This window comes from Gossypium hirsutum, chromosome D10 (assembly GCF_007990345.1).
Source record: "Gossypium hirsutum isolate 1008001.06 chromosome D10, Gossypium_hirsutum_v2.1, whole genome shotgun sequence".
Classification (NCBI taxonomy): Eukaryota; Viridiplantae; Streptophyta; class Magnoliopsida; order Malvales; family Malvaceae; genus Gossypium; species Gossypium hirsutum.
Window position 1 is genome coordinate 8,444,488 of NC_053446.1, and position 21,251 is coordinate 8,465,738.

Consider the following 21,251-nt stretch of genomic DNA (forward strand, 5'->3'; position numbering starts at 1 on the left):
ATAACAATACTAAACTCTTAAATCTTAAACCGAAAATTTCAAAAACATTTTTGAAAAAAACATACTAAACTAACCCTTAATCTATTTCTACAACTACCATTAATTTCACAAGCAGTATTTCATTTATACATATTAGATATCCACAAATTAATTAATTTATCAATGAACCGATGATACACATTACAAAAAATTTCTAAAAACAAATTATAATTTTCTTATTTTTAATGACATATCATCAGAGTTACTATTATCATATCAATTACAAATCCTACTATAAACTTCATGAATCGTATAATTTTTTAATCGAAGCTAAATTTTATGAAATATAGAATATATTTAAAAAGAAATCATTACAAAAATAGTTTACCCAAACACCAAACTCTTGGAAAGCCTTCCATTCTCCTCCAAGCTCATCAGAACCACAGTTAGTAGTTCTTTTAAATTACCTCCAACCATCAATATCACATCTTGTATCAACAAATTAATTTTCTTTTATATATTAAATAAAACCAGCCTCAAATTAATTACTCTTTAGTGTTAAATTTAACTTTGTAATATAAAAAAAAGTAACTTTGTTAAATTAATCACTCTTTTCCATTACTACAAGTAAGCAATCTAAAGGAAGAACATAGTGGCACAACTTCAAAACAAGTTAGAAAGAAACAGCATCTCTTTCCATTCAGAGGCTTCGTCTGTCAACATTACATTTAGCTGGTTACAGTTTTTCTCCTCTCTTACAAACAAACATTACAAACTAATCAAAGTCACCATAAAGTTATGCTAGTTCTAAATTTAAGAAACTAAGAATATCAACAGTTATTGGATATTTAAAACCTGAACTTGGTTCTAACCTTACAAAGATACAGTTTTGGAAGACCCAAAACATGAGAGTATGTAAGTATCTACGGACAGAATTTTGAGGAATACTAAGCACTAGTAATAAACATAAATGAAGAGATTAGAATATGAACATTAGGTATTAGGTAGACCTCATCAGAAATGGCAAAGTTCCTCCTGAAAACTATGTTTATTTGCTAACCGCTCGTGGAGGTCATCTGGAAGTAGCCATTTGTATTTAGAATAGTGTTTCGAGCAGTTTCGGAGAGGAAAAGCTTGCCACAGATTTGAACTGGTATGAAAACAAGATCATTAGAGATCATCTAGGAAACCCTTAAATCAATAGTACTAAAGTTCCTATAAAAGTTTTGGAAGATGCAAATTGAGCTTAAAATGTTTTAATCAAGTATAACTCAAGTTCAAAGAGACTATTACCCTTTGTTGTCTATATTTCACACGGATAGCAGATAGAGAGCAATCGTTGGTGTTCAACTGTAAATCTTGCAATAAGAGAACTGTGGTTTTTAGATCCAATACGCTGTACGTGGTATAGTGTTCAAGTGTTGGATTCTGCCAATAAGGGAAATAGAGTTAACGCCTATATGTACAGGTCATAGAACTAAATTAAGGACCAATGAAAAGAATGCAGACCCATGGATGACATGATTGATCCAAAGTCCATCTCGCAAGAAATACAGCAGATGCAGCCACCACAGAAGGAGAGAAATTTAAGAAACCATAGTCAATCAAAGTCAGTTCTGCTAGATAATTTGCCAAGTATTCCAGTTCTAAACTAGGAGTCTGCAATTGGCAATTAGTTGTAGAAAATTCAGTCATATGCTACATAATATGAGATCAGTAGTGTCTCAATTAAGGCCAGCTCTATCTGTTACCGTGTAAGAAGCTTGTGCTGCTCTCAGAAATCTCCTGAAAAACAGAAATTTGTGCAGGAAAGAGAATTAGGATAACGATGGAGTATTCTAAGAATGTCAGTATTTCATATGCATGCATTGCATACGTGGAATTGGGCTAAAATACCTGAGAAAAGTTTTTGCAGTAGGTGCAAATAGTTGAAATCCAATATACTTCAATACTTGACTCTCCATTTTTAGCACCTGTCAAATTTTCAAGTAAGAAATTTAAATATCTGGACAAGGGAATAAGGAAGAAATAGAAATGTAATCCAGATTTTTAACTTCAGTGGGCACTTTAACCATGTCAATTTCATTTGCACAATACTTAACGTGCAAAGTGTACTACATAGCTACATGCATGGATACAGCATATATAGACACAAATATATACTTATACATGCATTATAGACGTTTATGTGGACCCTTAAGAACCCCATTTTGTTTATCTCAAGATCAGAACTAGTACCTAAATGACGAAGCAAAAAATCTGGGTCAAAAACTTTTAAAAGTCGTTTAATTACCATCAGGGAAAAGAAATGAGCGAAAACCACTAGAAATATAACTATCCTGTCCTCCTTTCTCACCAGCCTTTTCCTCTTTTTTTTTTTTTTGTTTTTTCTCTTTTTGAAGTCAGAAAAAATTCCAGCTTCAAACATATTCTTCTTTTTCCTTATATTGGTGCAAACCAAACCCTATGTTCTCACCTATTCACTGAATTGGCAACAAAAAGCTCCTATAAAACTAAGTAAAAACTATGTGCAAATAAAGACCAAAAAAGTAGTGTCAGCCTATACCAAAATTTTGACAAATGTTGAAGTAGATGTCTGTTAATGAGATAACAATGGAATACCTCCTCTCTAACATAAGTGTTGTCAGTGATGAAGCAAAATTCCTCTACACGTGGTGCACATATTTCCTCATACTTGCTTCATGTTTATAAAGAGAAACTAATGTTAGATGCAACGAAAAGCAAATGCACAGGTTATTTCATGATGAATGCTCCATAATTGTAATCATCGTGATTAAGTACTATTCACAGGAGAATAATTTAAGGCTCAGGTATGACAACAGCATGAGAATCACTTTCCCTTACTTGCAAGATCATCTGTTTGTCAAACTTGACAGGAAACTTTAGTAATATTACAATTTTGGACTGTCTCTCAGGCAATGTGATTATATTTCTAAAGTTTTCAATGTTGTCTTTATTCAGCCATTTCCTTCTTCAAAACATCACTGTCAACATCCAGCAATGCTCTGACATTAAGTGCTTAGCACAAATGATAGTCATTTAGATTCATTGCTGTTCGTCTTCAATTTCTAATTTCAGCATCTGTTCTGTTTTCAGTGCTAAACACAAACTAAAAATTTGAATGACTGAAAGAAATCATGCAACAAACTCTGTGATGGATGCAAATTCTTACGAGGCTATCAGCATGCAGGTGATCCCAAGAAGTTGAAGTCTCTGCCTTTCTATGTAGTTTTGAGAGAGAAACCAATCAATTAAATACACTGTTAGGTATAGTGTGTCAGGGACCAACTTATATTCTTCAGATACCTGAAACCAAGATGGAACTTCCTTTGAACAGTTGTGCAGGAAACAAAGAATAGAATTATTTCATCAAGAAGACATTAGATACAGCGAAAAACATATCATTAGTTTTCAACCAGAGATTAAGAGCATTTATCAGCATTGAAATGCTAATACCTTCAATGTTGATATGCATCAGGATCAAGAATAAACTGGCAAAACATTTTTCATAACAACATCAACACTGGTACCCAAGGATATAACAATGTGTATATGATCACCAGGAATGTTTCTTGTCAGAAATAACATTGGCGATACTTGCTTGTAGTTGATAGTTCAAAAATCTAAAGCCCAACTTTCATGGCTGTACATTTTATGCAATTAAACCATATTTAAATAGCACAACTAGACTAACCTCCACAAGCCAATCAACCAAAATTGCCCGCATGCTTTGAGTGATATCTTGCTGTATTGTCTGCATAAAATTAGGACAAGGCCGGCGAACAAGCTGAAGAAATAAAAGACAATCAAATGCAAAGATTTGATGTTCTTGCTAAGTAGAAGACAAGTAGAAATACATAAAAGTTCCCTTGTTCACTCCCTGACTGAAGTAGGAATTCAGAATTTAAACCAAAAATGTTAGGTGCAGGAAATAAGTAAATGCACTCACAACACATTAGAATTAAGAACATAAAAGTAGAATCTTTGACTTGTACCCTAAAAAGAGAATGAACAAAATTACATAATGATAAAGTCAATTACTGCATAGTATTAGCAAGAACCCAAACTTCTTTGAAAAGAATCAAGTCCTCAACTCTAAAAGTTTCCTCCATTCAGTTTTCATAAGTTAAAAAAGGGTTTTGACATTTTGTGGATGATGATGCAAATTTCCTCACTAGGAAGTGCCTCTCTTGGGGAGTTCTATTTGATTCAAACTAAAGTTCGGCTCAAACTATGGCTGATTCATATAATTTCTATGTTAAATACAAGGAAAATAAGCCCTGGAGAATACATGTTCCAAATGCAAGTTGTAACTTGTCCCTTTTCATGTGTATCAGATCACAAGTCAGCTCTCAATCAATTTTAATTTTTGCTAACCTTTGTTTCTTCCATCAAAAGTCAATCTATTAACTTCATAGACAGTTTGTTAAGCTCATGAGTTATGGATCAAGTCACTGGGCGATTCACTTTGAAAGTTTGGTGAGAAGACTCCATGATTAATAGTATATGGAACTCGTCGAAAAGGGCTGTTAACCTTAGACTTTATAAACCTCTATAAATTAGAATAATTTTTGTCTTATTTTATTATTAAGAATTGTCCTCTTAAAGAGGTTACCTAGGGTTTTATTCTTGTAGACTAAGAAACTAAACTTAACTTGAAGGATAAGACAATATAATTAAGGAAACTAAAATTATGTACTTTTAATTGCAATAAAGTACATCCTAAATAAATGATTCTAATTAAAAATATTACTAAAATAAAGTTATTTATCTTCTTTCCATCTTTGGAGCTTTCGACTTCTTGTCTTACCCATAGAGGCATCCATAACATTGTTCTTTTTTGGGGTTTCTAGCCCAAAGGAAAACGCCTGCTCTTGTTCCTTCCAGTTGACTGGGCACAGAAGCAAACAGGTCTGAAATACTGACAGTCAGGTGACAATAGAATACGGGTAGGCAAAACATTTCTGAGTAATTTTTTAAATGAATAAAGTCACAGGGGAGCCAAGAACTGCAAAACATACAGTGAGACAGAATGCATACATTATGTGCACTTCAGGACACAGTAAGGTTCACTTGAGACAGAGGCAGTTACTCATGTTACCAATTTTGCAAGTTTAGGAAATGAAATTCATTATCTCCTTAGTCAACATAAAAGGAATAATAATGTATTCCGGAAACATTAAAAGAACACAGATAAGAATGACATCTATAGCACATACCTCTGCAACACGCAAGTTGTAGATTTCTGGGGCATAGAGACTGCACAACTGAAGGTCCTTCTTATCTGAATCAATGTCCTTAAAGTCTGGTTCACTAGATGTTGTAGAGGTCCCAGAAAAGCTAACCTTCTTGGCTGTAACCATTCCACAACAAAGAACACAAGTATATGTCAACCTTTATGGGTATATCTCCAGCTTATAACTATTACCAATACAAGTAACCTAGGCAACGTACATTTAATTTTGCAATCTGGAAAGAAACACAATGCTTTGCAAATAAGATTCCAAGACATTCAGTTCTATGAATGTGTTACTAGAAGTCATCTTTAGCAGACTTAATATTTTACTGGATATGGATAATACAGGAAACTATATATCAAGCATTTCTGGGTAGTGCTTGGCTTTATAGAATTAAGCAAAGATCCTTGGCGTGCTGTTTATGATGTTCAAAATATTGTCAATTATGCCACTTGGAATCCCACTTTATACAAAGGAGGCACCTACTATTTGGTTTTAAAAGGAACCTAAAATTAAGTAGAAGAAAAATCAATTTAGCCCTTTCATTGTGTCGATGTCTCTCCTAATATCACTGAATAGATGTATAAGCATGTCTCCAGTGGTTTCTTTTTTGTCTTTTATTTTATGAATATCATGTCTCAGATCTTTATCATTAATATGAAATTTCATATTTCATGTGCCACTCATATGACATGTAAGCAATATATTTAAGTTGTATCACCTATCAAAGTAAGTCTGCCAACAGTTGGACTCAAATGCCTAAGATTGTTAAGCACACAATTCTCTCTCCAAGATGTACTTTAGCCCATCTAACCAAACCTAATATATCTGCATTCTTTCAAAAGTATTTTATAACAACTTTGAAGGTGAATAAGGGCAAAGGAGAAGGCAAACCGTTTCTTGGAGGACTTTGGGATCGTAAAGGCATTGTGGAATTTTGATTTGCAAACCAGTGGTAATGTATGCTCTCCTCCTTTATGCTATTTAACGGAAAAGTATGATCTCCTCTGACACTAACTAAACATGTAACTTCTAATTTAGGATCTATTTTTTCAGTCTCTTGAATGCCTTCTTTCAGTAACTTAGCTTCAGTTTGCAGGACTTGATGTGCTACATCTGGGGCCACTTTGGATGCAGTGGCCTGTGCCTTTCTAGTCTTCTTGCTGCTCTTAGACTGGAATTGTCAAAATCAGAAATAACAATTGGTGTTATTGTGCTTCTTATAATTTTACTATAAAAAACCTAGAAACATGTGAAATTAAAACATATGATCAGTAAAAAAACATTTTCCATGAAACAGATTTAATATTCATACCATAACACATTACATATATACATGTAGTCGATATTATAATTGACTAAGGATAGCAAGTTGACCTGGATTTTGGTTGCATTAATGCACATTCTATACGAATTATTACAGCAAACATTCGTGACATCCTGAAGCACTGCTCTCTTCTTACAATGATGACCTGCATTCTCTGCTGCATTGGTGTTGTTTCCATCTGAGGCTGTTCTTTTTGTATTTGCTCGCAAAACCCGTTTCTGATCTGGTTGAGTAGGTGCCTTCAGAGGCAACTGTCGAGAAGCACACAATGCAGCTGCTCGAGCACGTGTGAGTCGACCATTAAATTCTCCACCATTAGCAGAAACTACATTTTCTTTCCTCATAATTGCAAGTCTTGGAAATTACAACACAGAGCACTAAAATGAAGCTAGAAAGGCAAAACCTGCATCAATGGAAAAAAAAATCATCAAAATAAGGAGATCAAGCAACAAGGTTCATTAAAAACTTTAGGTTGGGTAAAAAGATGTGGCAATGTCTGATAACAAATCCCACAGGCAGATAATGTTACATGATAACATGGGGGGAATTGATGATGCCAAAACAAGAACTTATTTATACTTAAGTATTACTTATTTGCCAAACTATGTCTCTTTACACTTATGATTTGATCTATCAGATTTGAACATGAAATTGCTATTAACTTCACCAAACCATACACCACACAGTAAATAAGGGTATTTATTTAGGGACCTTTAGCTCCTTTCAAGTTGTTTGTAAGAAAAAGAAAATTCCAGGTTTCAATGTCTTGTTCTATGACATTGCAGAAATAATTTAAAAACTAGAAATACGAACAAATTAAAAAAGCTTGTCCCCTCAAAAGAGAATGAAATCCAAAGCTATGGCAGTGCTAAAAACTAAAACGAAATCACCTTAAATTTTGATAAAAGGAAAGAAATCGAATATTGAATCAGAAATCTTTAATAACCTAGAGGTAGAAAACAAAGCATAGATTTGAATCTAATAAGAAAGCATTCTTTCAAATTTCCTGGGTCATTATGTTCAAATTAGCAATTTAAACAACAATTTAAATCAACCAGAAATCAAGGGTTACACTTACAAAGTTCAAAAACATTTGACAAAATTAACAAGCAACAACAATGTACATTGAATTTTGACAACAAGAAGAAACTAAACAACATATGGAAACAAATTTTTCTGTCTACAAAATGTTTCCAAATGTAAAGTAGCTTGAAAAAAGATTTCAACTTAGAAATCATTTCATTAAAAAAAAAAGAGTAAGTTAACATCCTTAAACCCCGTTTTCTTAAATACCCATTTCGCTCAAAGCTTTAAAATTTTCAAAAATTGAAGTAAACCAAGAAGACCCAAATCGATCTGGTGGACTCTGAACCATTATAAATTGAAATTCAACAGCAAAAAATGAAAAAAAAAAGAAAGAAGAAGAAAGGGAAACTTTTGCAAATGAGTGTCTTATAGAATTAAATGAATATTCATAAAGTTCGAAAATTTGACCTGATCTATTATCCTATCCTAAGCTCCAAGAACATGGCTTAGAGCTCGGAAGGAAGAAAAGAAGGAATTCTTTATTTATCTAGAAGAAAAGGCAGAGAGAGTGAAGTGAGCGGGACAGCGTGTAGGTTTAAATTTAGGAATTAAAAAGAAAAGGTTTAAACTTGAAATGGTTTAAACATTATTTAAATTTGTGTTGAATGCTAAAGAAAAAGTAAGTATGAAGACAGACAGACAGTTCATTGTCTGAGAGGTTGTTAAATTGGTTCTGATTTTCTGGTTACGAGGAGTAGGATTGCTTTGATTTTTTTTAATTGTTAATGAGTACGTGTTTGACCTAGATTCGCTCGATCTTTGATTAGCTCCTACAATTTGAAGGGTATGATGGTGAATGTCCTCCCCCATTGCTTTGAGGTGGAAAGCTTAAGGCACGATGATTTATTTTAATCTTTTATTTAATATTTCACCTCTTTTAATCTTTAAATTTATATGTTTATCAAATTATCTTAAAATAGATAAAAAATTAATTTTATTCTCGTGAATTTCTATGTAGATGTCGCATTAATTAGCCTTTAAAATTATAAAAAATTATTAAAAAATAATTAATTACTAATGTGGCATATACGTGAAATATAACGTGGATATCATATCAACAAAGTTAAAAAATATTAATTTTTTCATCTATTTTAGAGTGATTTGAGAATTAAAAAATAAAAAATTAAATAAAAGATAAAATTATTATTTTTTAAAAAGTTAAATATCTATAGCCAGCTTTTCGAATGTGAAGTATTTGGATAAGGAGTTTAATAATGAGGTTTTCTTATTTAAATAAACTACACCCGCATAGATTCAAGATGCTTTTCAAAAATAAAGAAAGAAAGAAAGATTGAAGATTATTTTATTCAAATAACAGTAAAATCTGCAGTTGCATAACAGCTGTTCACGATGGGGTATCCCAGGTCATCTTAGGTGGAGTTTAGATAACGAGTTATTGTTCATAGGTTGATTTAAATATTTATTATTTTTAAATAATGATATGAGTTTTTTGAAGGGGTCAACTTCCTCTACACACAGGAGACTATATCTTAAAATATTCAACTCAATCATTATAAAATAATATTAAAGAAAACAAGAAATAAGCCAAGGGAAGTCACATAGCATAGTGGTTATTTATAAGACTGAGAATGAACTATGGTTAATGAATTGCAATCCAAATGCTTTGGCGAAATGCTAAGGAGGCCAGGTGAGTATTAATTATGCTCAATATGTTTGTCATTTTGTCGAATATCAAGGTAGTATATATTGGTTTGTCAATAGGTATAATAGTAGTTGTTATTTTTTTAATAGTTTATATTCGAGATTTGTAGTTATTTTTTAATATCATCATTTTAGAGTTTAGAGTTTGAACTTGTATTTTTTTAGAATATAATATATTTTATTGCTGTATCTAACAATATTAACACTAATGAATTTAAACAAACAAAAAGAAATGTGAAAGGTAAGAAAATTGATTATGTACTACGAGTGCTTTGGAGTGATAGATGAAACTTTTATTGACTTGAAGTATTTTAGATGAATTTTCTGTTTGACATGAGAATGAATTAAAATTAAAGTTAAAAGTAAATTGTAAAGGTGAAGTAGTCTAATCACTTGCATAACCAAATAATTTTAACCTTGTACTAGATAAATGAGAATTAATGACTATTAGATTTGACAAATGGTAATAATGATTAAAACCATGGGATAAAATAGATTTAGTAATTAATGACTAATAAAGTCGTATTGAATTGATTAGTAATTTGAATGATAATGTCCAATTAAAATTTATTTGTAACTAATTAGAGTAGTCAATTGGTTAATGGGTATATTTGTATATGCATAAATATGGTTAATAAACTTAGAATTTTCTTCAGCATTATTAAGCATGTATTTGCTTAGCACGCTAGCTGTGTTTGTCACCATGCACAAGTTATATATTGAGATTAAGTAGCGGCAAAACTTCGGGCATCTTCGGATCAGAGTGTTGGAGCCTTTACTTTTGTGTACCTATATTTTGTACGCATGACAGCATGTATTTTAGGTGGTGTTTGCTACTCTTTAGAGTCTATATGCATAATTAAGGTTAATTAGATTCAAAATGCGATATTTGATAATGCATGAAATAAGATTTAATGTGTTGTTGAATGGCCTAAGAGTTTATTTAATTAGAAGTGGCTAGCGTTAAGGTGAATTGTCAGTTAAACACGATTGTGGTGATTCTATGGTACAATTAATAGTTGCTTATTGGTAAGCATAATTGTTGAAAATACCTTCAAAGTTTGTGGACTTTTGGGTTTGAGTCATTAATTTATTATTATTATTGACACTTTCAACGTTATGAATTTTTTAGAAATTGGTCAAATTTTAATAGTAAACGTGAATTAACCATTAATCAAACTACAGATCAACGAAGTAGACAATGTGACATGCTACATAAGCACACGACGTCATTTATGATGTCATCTATTTCATCTTGTTTTTTCTTCTCCTCTTTCTCTCTTCCGCTTTAGTTGTTCTCTCCGTTGTGTCCAACTCTGACCGCTGTCATCTTCCCTCTCACTCCTCACCGTCTCAACCCCCACCACCACTCCCTTCCCTCTTCTTGTATGGCTGACTAAGGCTTAGGGTGGGTTTGGATGGCCAGTGCGTTTACCTGCGATTAATGTAAAAACAGCGGTGGCAGTGAGATTAGATACTGTAGCGATACTGTAGCGTGAGACAAAAAGTAAGCTAAACGCACCGCACCCAATCACCCATCCAAACCCACCATTAGTTTGGATGGACGGTGTGTTTACCTCCGGTGAGGTTAAAAATAGCGGTGGTGGTGAGATTAGTTACTGTAGCGGTAAGATTGGATACTGTAGCAATGAGATTAGAAACAATGGTGGAGTGTGTGTTTGAATTCAAACGCAGCTGTAGCGGTGAGGTGAGAATAAAAAATGACTATTAAGGACATCAGATTAAAATTGATATATAATAGAAGTTTTTTAAATTATTTTACTTTTTTAAAATTATTAAAATATGTGAATTTATAAATTCATTTAATAAAATATTAAAATGTATCTTCCAATATTTTAATGAATTATATAATTAATTTAAATTATTTATTAGATAAAATGATAATTATTTTTAATTTTTTATAGTTAAATATTTTTTATAACAATGATAAATATTATTTTCACAAATAGTAACATTATACTTGAATCAAATTTTGAAGCATCTAAACGGATGATTTTTAATAAAAAATATATAGGAACATAAGACATAACAAGTTTCATTATTACTAGAAATTAGGTTATGATACAAAATGTTTTTACAAACATGGATTCATTAAACTGGTTGCAATGGTTTCTCTTAACATCGTGATTTCAAGGTCACTTTCTCTGTTAGAAGAACTCGATTCACCTCTGTCAAACTAGCTTGAAGAGACTGGCATGTCGGGTATATTCTCAAATTTTTGAAAATCATCATCATCTGACCAATCATGTCTTCGAATGTAATTATGCAAAACCATTGTTGCAATAACTATTAAAACTTGCTTGTTGAATAAATAACTTGGAATATCCCTTAATATTGGTCATTTTTTTTCCACACTCCAAATGTTCGTTCAATCACAGAGCGTAACGAATAATGGGCATGATTAAAGATTTTTTTTTCCAGATACTTGATGATTACCTCGACGAAAATCAGGTAAATGATATCGTTCCCCCTATATGGACCTAGAAAACCTACCATTTGTGGATATCCTGAATCCACAAGATAATATTTTCCTACAAAAAAGTAAAACATAATATTAAGTTTAAAAATAAATTAAAAATTTTAATATTTTTTATGTAAAAATTAATTAAAAAATTAAAGTTCAACCTAGAGGTGCTCATGGGCTGGGTCGGGCCCTAAAAAATTTCGGCCCGTTTACTAGGCCTGGGCCCGGCCCGACCCGAAATATGGGCCTGAGATGTAGCCCAGGCCCGGCCCGTGGAAAAAATATGAAGCCCGGACCCGGCCCGGCCCTTTTTTTTTTTTTAGAAGTTAAAACTAATTTTTATTAAAGTTATATCAAATATCAAATTATATTTTTTTTGTATATAATGAAAAAATTTTAAAATAATAGCTTTCATCATGTTATCTATAAACTTTATGTTAGAGTTGATGTAGCATTACACTAAACTAATACACTATAAGTTTAAAAAATTACCAACTAATTGAATTTAAATGTTATTTAATTGTCTATAATTACACATTTGTGACATTCAGGTAACAAACTAACAATCAATTCTTAAAAAAAAAGAGAATAAAAATAAAAATGATTATACAAGTAATAAGGCTAGCAGCATATTATCATTAGGCAATAAGCACTACTATTGCTTTTAAGTTTGAAGCTGCAAAAAACTGTCAAATAATACCAAAAGTCTCAAAAAATGTCACAAATATTCTATGCATATTGCATAATGACTTTGGAAAATTAAGCAACAAACCATAATATTCATACATTAATCCATCAAAATATTTAATTTCATAACAAAACATAAATACATTGGACCAGTAGTGAACATGTTCTTAGACGTATCAAAATCATTTCATTATCAAAGTCCTATTTCTCTTATGTTCATTAAAACTTGCTTGGTCTGTTTTCATACAAGAAGAAATAACATATGGATATAAATGTAGATAGGCTCCTTATTAGAGAATTTAAAACAGTGTTCGAGAGCTCATTAGGTTCACTAAATTTAAGGAATACCTCGACATGATCTGTAAATTCACAAGAAATATCAATATTATACATAATATTAATTATAGATATTGATCCCATGAGCTTACAAAATGTATTTTTACTAACCGAAACTCTACGAAAAACAAAACCCCGCCACAGTTCATTTCAATTCATTTTACATCAACCAACAAATTCAATTCAATTCATTTTCAGCAACTTTCATTCACTTTCTCACCAACCAAAAAACAGATCAAACCAAAAAGAAAAGCAGATGAAATTTTGACTTTGCAAAAACATGACCATGTAAACCTAACTTCATTCGTATTTTAATCTTAAGGATCTTTAAGATCAAATTCCCGTTTGTTGACCAAGAAAATGGATGACAAGAAGTATTTACTACTCATACATGTAAACAGGTTTTTCTGGAAATAAAATAAAATCTGGAAAATGACATGCCAAAATCTGGAAAATGACATGCCAAAGTCTGGAAAATGAATTACCTTCAAAGTGACTTCAAATATATTAAAATGACTTCAAAATCTGGAAAATGAAAAGCACTAGCAAATGACTTCAAACTTCAAAGTTCAAAGAGAACATGGCAACAGTATATTAAAAATCGAAGCATGTCACCGTCACTAAACTCAGCAATAAAGAGCATCCTTCTCTTAAGTCTTAAATACATGATTAAAATGAAAACTAAAGTGAAGATTGAAGAAGAATAGAATGAAGTTACCTTGAAGGCTTGAACTTGTTGATTTGAAGGGTTTGGGTCGGACTCGGAAGTTGCAGAAGAATCGAAGTGAAGAGAACAGCCACCTAGTGTCGTGGAGTGGAGGTGGAGTGCTGGAGGACCGGAGACCGGAGGTGGGATGGTGGATCGGTGGGGACTGTAGGTGGGTTTTCAATTTGGGGAAAAAAAGGGAGGAGGGAAGGGAAGGGGATTTCTGTCTAAAATTTTAACGGGGTTGGGGAAATGGGGAGGGGAAAGGGAAAGGCAAAATGTAAAATGTAATAATAAAATTAAAAAAATATATTATTTATAGCCGGGCCGGGCCGGGCCCAGGCCAAAAAAAATTTTACCCGAGGCCCGGCCCGTTTTTTAAACGGGCCTCGATTTTTGCCCAAGCCCATATTTCGGGCTTATATTTTTACCCAAACCTTCCCATTTTTCGGGCGGGCCGCCCGGCCCATGAGCACCTCTAGTTCAACCTGGTGGAGGGTGTGGAAACTTTAACTCTTGTTTTCTAAGTGCTTGCAAAAAAAATTCTACTATCATGTGCTGTTCCTTCCCAACCAGGAAATGCAAAAATAAAGCACATGTTGAAGTCACAAACTGCCATAATATTTTGAGTTGGTTCACCTTTCCGTCTGATATAAGGTATTTGGCAAGAAGGCGAAATGCATGCTTTTATGTGTGTTCCATCTATGGCCCCAATACAATCCTTTAAAATAAATACAAGTAATGAGATAAAAGTTAGAAATAATTTATATTTTAAAAATATAAAGATTGTGTAAATTTTACCTTAAAGTGAGGCCAATATCTTGTATCATGTCGAATATGGTTCGGTATTTCCTCGAATTGGCATTCAGTGGGTTTAATCGTGTCTATTCCCATTCAAGCAAATATATGCAACATATCAGTAAAAATTCGACTAACAGTTTCCCCAGATCGTTGAAATTGCTCTGTTGCATTTGAATTTGATTCTCTATTTCCAAGAATGTGCAATGATAATGCTAACTTCTCCATCGCCGATACTTTCCCAGGCTTTAAGCCATAATTTGTTTGCAAATATGCAACAAGCTGTGAAATATATTTTTTGGCATCCTAAACTATTCATGCAACGATCATCATGCCCATTTAATACTTCGTCCACCCATATTTGACCTGTATAATTTGAATCCATACGCGGTTGCATAGTGAAATAAGTTTCATGGTGTATCATTACACTGCTTAACACATATTCTTCGTCTTCATGATAATTGTTGTGCTCAACTTGGGTAACAATTGTGGCTATTCTTCGTTGAGCTTCTTCACTTAATTCAGGGGTATCATAATTCATATCAAAACTATTATAAATATTGTTAAATTCATCCATAACTTGAAAAAGTAATCAAATGAAAATAAATTAATATTTCATGACATTCTATATAACACAGAAACTTGATTAAAAGCATAGCATAAAAATATCAAACATAAAAAATATCTTACATTAGTTTTACATATAAAAAAGTAATATAGTTGTATTACAATAATAATTCTAAGGAGCTTATGGTTGAGGTGGTTGATGGTATGGTTGGAAGGGAAATGAGGATGTTGCTACCGAGAATGAAAATGATGCAATTGGATTTTGTTCAGCATACTCACGTCAAAGCCACCAAACCCTATCATATGGATCTAAGTTCAAAAACACTTCTCGTTTCACCGGTATTTGAAACATTTTGATGGCAAAATAGTACAGTTCATCTTTTTTTTGGAATTTCATCTCCCAAAGCACGCAAAGCATCCATTGCATTTGAAATAATATATTGAGAGTAAGGAAAAATAATTTCATTCACTAACTTCCTTGGACTAGCCATACTCTCACACAATTTCTCAATATGAGTAGTTAATGCATTTCTTGATGATTTTCTACTTGAACTTGATTTTTTTTCCTTTACCGTGTACAACCCCAAGTGTTTGCTTTCTTCGATTAGGAGTTTCATGAGAAGGGTTTGATGGTACCTCACTAGGAGAAATATCTTCATTTTCATTACTATGTTCATCTGAATCACCAAATCACTCATTAGGTGTATCATCTCCCATAGGAACCCCACTTGGAAGAACACCAGATGAAGGTGCCCATGCATTCTCTCCAGTGGCTACAATCCCACCAAACATTTGCCACATTAACTCATTCAATTGTGGTTCAATTCCTTTCTTCTTAAATCCTTTAAAATTAGGATTTTCCTACATAACATGTTAAATGTTAAATCTTATACTAAGATTTTTATAATTGTAAATTATTAATTTCAATAAACTTTATGCATTAAATTAGTGATAAAGTTAATACTAACCTGTATTTTTTCAGCCCACCATTCTTCAATAGCATCGACCGTCTTTTTAGATGAACATCATCCAATACCCGTAGATTCCTTAAGCAACTCCCTCCATAACCTTCATTCTTTTTTTAATGCATCCCACTTATTTTTCAATTGAGGTTTTTCATAATTTTTTTTGTGTTTTTGCTTGAAAAAGAGCAATGACACTTTCCCATTCTTTTGAGTTTAGATGAGTTGTCGGTCTATTACCAGCATTGACTTCATTCACGCAAAGTTCACAAAATATCAATGTCAGCTCATCATCCCAAACAACTTTTGTTGCTAAGGTACTATCTCCCTCCACAAAATTTCATGTCTTTACCATCTAGTATTATTATTTTGATTTTAAATGTCAATCGACATAAAACCATAAATATATAATTAGATATAATAATATAGTTTCATAAAAAATAAGAATAATACATCATGAATGGATGAAAGCCATAAGATGAACACTAAATGAATAAAGGCATTTTTAGAGACATTAAACTACCTCTTGCTTTTGGATGGATTTATATAGTTGCTCTTGTCACTGCAGACATTAAAAAAAAAGGGGGAAACATTAGAATAAATAAAGAAGAGACAAGAATCACTAGCAGATTCAAGGAACAACCATCGTTGTGCTGCTTGAAGCGAAATCAAAAAAAGGGAAACATTAGGATAAATAAGCAATAAGCTGCTTAGCTCTAGTTTTAAATTGGAGAGTACATGCAAAGATTGAAGAGTACTATATCGATAACAAGTAGAAAACTCATCCAAATCAGGAAAATAACACTTGGCAACAAACAGCAAGCATCGACACAAATAAAAAGTTAACAGTAAAGAAACAATGACACATAAGAATACAATTTTTAGTGTGTATAGTCCCATTCTTCTTTAACTATTTTCTCCTTAATAAACTGAAGATATATACAAAAATTGTTTATTTAAGATGAAAGCTGAGGAGTTCACTTGAGAATCTGTTGATGCTACATTATGTCCAAGATATACACATTTTTCAGAAATAGACCCAATTAATATATGTCATCTCTCCAATTCTACTCACATCTCTGCAATTCCAGCTTCTTAACCTCAATTTTGGAAATTTTGTCAAATTCATGTCAACAACAAATTCCATTGCTTTTAGGAAATGCAACCCTGACAATATATAAGTTTGATAGTTTTTTTAAATTCAATGGAGCCAATTCCCATTTTCATCATTTTGACAAGAAAGACCATGAATCTTTTATTTTACACGTAAGCTTCAAGGGTGAAATTATAATACATGGTTTCCAGTTGTGGAAACAACTTTAGTGAATGACACCATGTTTTTACATGAATTAGACGAAACATCAGTTTCTTTTTAGAGTTATTAAAAGCTTCACAAGTATCAAACCTATTTTGTTTCACACTATTTTCTTCCAAAATTCCTAAACTCCTGCTCAATTTTAGTAGCGAAATTCCTAAATTCCTAAGCAAACCAATTTTGTTGCTTTTATTTAAAATAAATAACTAAATAGTTAAAAAGAAAAAAGTGATTAACACTTACACCAAAATCCTAACTTTCAAGCTTAAACAATGTATTCAAGTACCGAGCAGCCAATTGCTTCACAGTCAAGACTACCCATAGCTATTCATTCACGAAAAGCAAAGCAACCCAATGTTGTTTCATATCTAAAAACCAAGCTCAATGCTCAAATTTAAGTCTTTATTCACCCGAAGATCCTAGCTTTCAAGCTATAAACGATGAAATAAAATTAAGTAGAACACATCAAATCACAAGAACCCAATCAATACAATAGATAACTGAACAACTCTAGCTCTTCAGTTGGGATAAAAAAATAAAACTTTTAAATCAGATCCAGGCTTGATAATCATGTAAACAGAAAACAATAATTCAAACAACTGGTGGAAGCATTGAGTTAAAATCAATGAACGATAGAAGCAAAGATAGAAAAAGTTTGAATCTTGGGAGAATATTTAGATGGGTTACCTTAGATTCAAAGGATTTATCTCTGTTCTTGGTGAGGAAGTCAGGAGAAGTAAATTTCTGGCATAGAAATAAGGGAACCTAACCTCAATGAAAAAACAAAACATCTGTGAAGTTCCCAAATCTGAAAACAAATAAGGTTGGGAAAGAAATTACTTTAACTTTCAAGGATAAAATGGTAAAATAATAAATAAATATATGGGCATTTTTGTCTGCTAAAAAAGTTGACTGCCCACTGTGTATAGACTAGAGCTTTTAGCTCCGGTCCAAAATGAGGCTGACAGTGAGGTTGAAATTTTCAACTGCACCTCACCATTGTTTATCTAAACATCAAATGTTTGCAATGAAAAAGAATATTCCCTCAACATTCCATCTCACCATGGCTGATTTTGCATCCAAAAGGAGCCTAAGTCCACATCTAAGCTTCAGTTGATGAATTGCATCACGAAGTTTCTTCACCAGTGTTGCATTGGGACTCAACAGTTGATTCTCAGGCATGAGATTAAATTGCATTGCACTTGTAAAGAATTGAAACCTAAGCCTAAGCTGCTCCATATTCCTGATTTCACCCAAATGAAAAAACAACTCATTTGCCGCACCCACAAAGGAAGAAAAAACCAAATACCAGATTTGCAAATCTACAAAATAGATGAGAACAACATGTGTCCATAACAACTCTATTCTTCTAGAATGAATATAATAACCCTGAAATCTCATCAAAATACTAACATCTAACAAAAAATTTGAAGTTCACTTTTAATAGTATATTTTGCAATATTTATGGGGGGAAAAATTCAAAAATGGAGTCTTGATGCTTAAGCTTATTGCCACACACAAAAAAAAAATTCAAATCTTTTGCAAGAAAACCCATGGTTGCTATTTGTTAAAGATAATATCAAAGCAAATTCTTGTTCTTACTAATGCTTTATTATCACATGTAACCTTTTTAGAGAAACATTGGAACTGTGTTTCCGTACATGAACTTCACCCAAAAACAAAAAGAAAAGAAAAATCAGCAGAAATAAAGCAAACAAAAAATTTTAGTATCTTTAAAGTTGCAGCAATTTGCTACTGTAATTTACAAAAAAAAATTATTGGAAATATTTAAGTTCAAGAAAGACAAAGCAACCAAGGTAAGGACTCAAGCAAGCAAGATAAACCTCAGAACCAAAAAAACCAATAACAACTTGAAATAAATAAATTAATAAATAAAACCCAGACTTTTAAGCTAAGAACTTCAGTAGAATCAAATATAAGAAAAGAAAAAAATCATGATCAAAGAATTGCAATTTCTGTAGAAAATATCATCAATTTGTAAAGGAAGAAGAAGAAAAAAAGAGGATGCAAAAGAGCACAAACTAGAGAGAGAGAGATGTTGATGATACATTTGAGGGAAAAAGGCGGTGGTGGGAGTTGGGACAGGGAGGAGTAAGAGGGAAGGTGGTGGTGGTAGGGGTTGGACACAGGAGAGAACAGCTATTAAGGGAAGAGGGAAAAAGGAGAAGAAAAAACAAAATGAAAAAAAATTGTTAAACAATTTTTTTTTATATATGATGTAATTTATGACATCGTGCGCTTATGTGACATGTCACATAGTTTACTTTGTTGACCAGCAGTTTGATTAACGGTCAATTCACATTTAACGTTAAAATTGGACCAAATTTTGAAAAAATCGTAACGTTGAGGGTATCAATTAAAAAAAAAGATTAAGGGCTCAAACCTTAAAACTCATATACGTTGATGATATTTTTGATAATTATGCCTATTGGTAATGGTTGAATGAATTACAAAATTGATAGTTGAGCTAGGTGATAGATACAATTTATCGATATTGTCACCACATATGCCTTTGAGTATCGAATATAGCACCATTTGATCGGGATCATTGCTAGCTTGAGTTAGAGAGTGGTACATATGCATTTGAGATTTACAGTAAAAATGTTTTTTTTATTAATTAGTATAGTGGAGGAGCCAAGGGGTGGAAGGGGTCCCAACTCCTTAGAATAAAAAAAATTCATTTAGGTCCCTTTATAATTTATAAAATTTTAAATTAGTAATGGTAAAATTACATTTTGCCCACCTAAAAATAACAAAATTTTGGTTTAATCATTTAAAAATTATAAATATATAAGCTATTAAGATGATAAAATTACATTTTTACCATTGAAAAAATATACAACTTAATTCAAGTCTTCCAAAAAAAATTGGACTTCGGCCTTAAATTAGTGAACTTATTTTCTTTATAAAAAGGCACTCTATCCCCACCTCACCATTAAATGAATGCAACGGAGTCACCTAGCTTTTATGTGACTTCCCCTAATTTTTTTTCTTTTTAAATATTATTTGTGATGATTGGATTAAATAAATAATAAATAATAAATATATTATTGTTAATTAAATTTAATTAAATTAATTAAGTTGTAATAAGCCCAATTTACCCGGGCCCGCATGCATAAACCAAATAAAAAAATAAGGTCCAATAACTTCAAAGTCCATTTACATTTGTCCAAAAGACCCAAATTACATCAGCCCAAATACTAGACCCTAGCCCAAATACAATGTGACCCAAAACAAGCCTTCAGAAACCCTAGTAGCTGCAAGCTTAGCGCCGCAGCCGCCTCGCCCCAACGACGCAGCGCTCTGCACGTTTGCTCTCCCTAGCGCACCTCCGCAAATGTCGCACACGTCGTACACGTCTCCTACGAATCTGCAACATATCACAAACAGTAGATAGCAAAAAAATATAGCAAGAATCAAGGAATTTTTGTTTTATTATTACTTCTGTAATATTCGGCTATAAAACCGAAGGATGATCCTGTAAAAGGGGGGATGACAGTTTAGAGATAGGAAAAGCAGAGAGAAAGTAGAGATTTACTTATTGATTTCCGAATACAAAAGGTGGTTTTTTGGAGTTCTTGATTCCTAGTTTCGTTTTTTATTTTTACCCTATTTTCATTTTTTTTTATTTTTCGCTTATTAAAAAGGAAAAAAGAGAAAGAATTTTACCTGGTGCCGTCGCGGTGTCCCCTCTCCGTCACAATCGGAGGCTGGGGGTGTCGTCGGAGGCCAAGAGGTTCCCCAGTGGCGGCGGCGCACAAATAGGTTCAAAAAAACCCTAGCAGAGGGTTTCTCTGCCTTTTTTGTTGAAACAAAGAGAAAAGTGAAATTTTTTAGGAAAATTTAGATTTTATAACAGTTGTAAAACGCCGCCGTTTTGGGGAGGGAATCCGCGTGTCGACCCGACCCGGTTCCAGGATCCACGTATTTCACTATTAATGGTCTAATATCACATTTGGCCCCTCTCTTTTGCAGCGCACTCCAATTAAACCCGTTTTGCTTCTTTTAAAATTGGACCGCATATTCTATTTCTGTTTCAATTTGGTCCCGTGCTATGCAGTG

At 32.6% G+C, this 21,251-nt stretch overlaps 1 protein-coding gene and 1 long non-coding RNA gene across 2 annotated transcripts; both read right to left on the bottom strand.

The window, feature by feature from the left end:
• Positions 1-652: 652 nt before the first annotated feature.
• On the bottom strand, positions 653-8,337 carry LOC107913925 (cyclin-A2-4). Its single transcript, XM_016842592.2, has 12 exons — positions 8,059-8,337; positions 6,615-6,967; positions 6,132-6,411; positions 5,220-5,353; positions 3,695-3,787; positions 3,173-3,306; positions 2,602-2,677; positions 1,876-1,952; positions 1,731-1,764; positions 1,489-1,638; positions 1,273-1,407; positions 653-1,129 (listed from the first exon to the last, which is right to left on the bottom strand). Exons 2-12 carry the CDS (start codon positions 6,906-6,908, stop codon positions 1,076-1,078), a joined length of 1,461 nt encoding a protein of 486 aa, XP_016698081.1. The 5' UTR covers positions 6,909-6,967; positions 8,059-8,337; the 3' UTR covers positions 653-1,075.
• A 3,011-nt stretch (positions 8,338-11,348) lies between these two features.
• LOC107914441 (uncharacterized) lies at positions 11,349-13,815 on the bottom strand. The gene is made up of 2 exons (XR_005919607.1): positions 13,539-13,815; positions 11,349-11,864 (listed from the first exon to the last, which is right to left on the bottom strand). It is a non-coding gene; the product is annotated as an uncharacterized lncRNA (long non-coding RNA).
• Between the last annotated feature and the right edge of the window lie 7,436 nt (positions 13,816-21,251).

Coding starts and splice junctions, on each gene's coding strand:
- LOC107913925 (XM_016842592.2), bottom strand. CDS start 6,908: ATGAGGAAAGAAAATGTAGTTTCTGCTAATGGTGGAGAATTTAATGGT. Junction 1,765..1,875: donor ACTGCAAAAACTTTTCTCAG/GTATTTTAGCCC, acceptor TCTGTTTTTCAG/GAGATTTCTGAGAGCAGCAC. Junction 1,639..1,730: donor CAGCACAAGCTTCTTACACG/GTAACAGATAGA, acceptor TGCCAATTGCAG/ACTCCTAGTTTAGAACTGGA.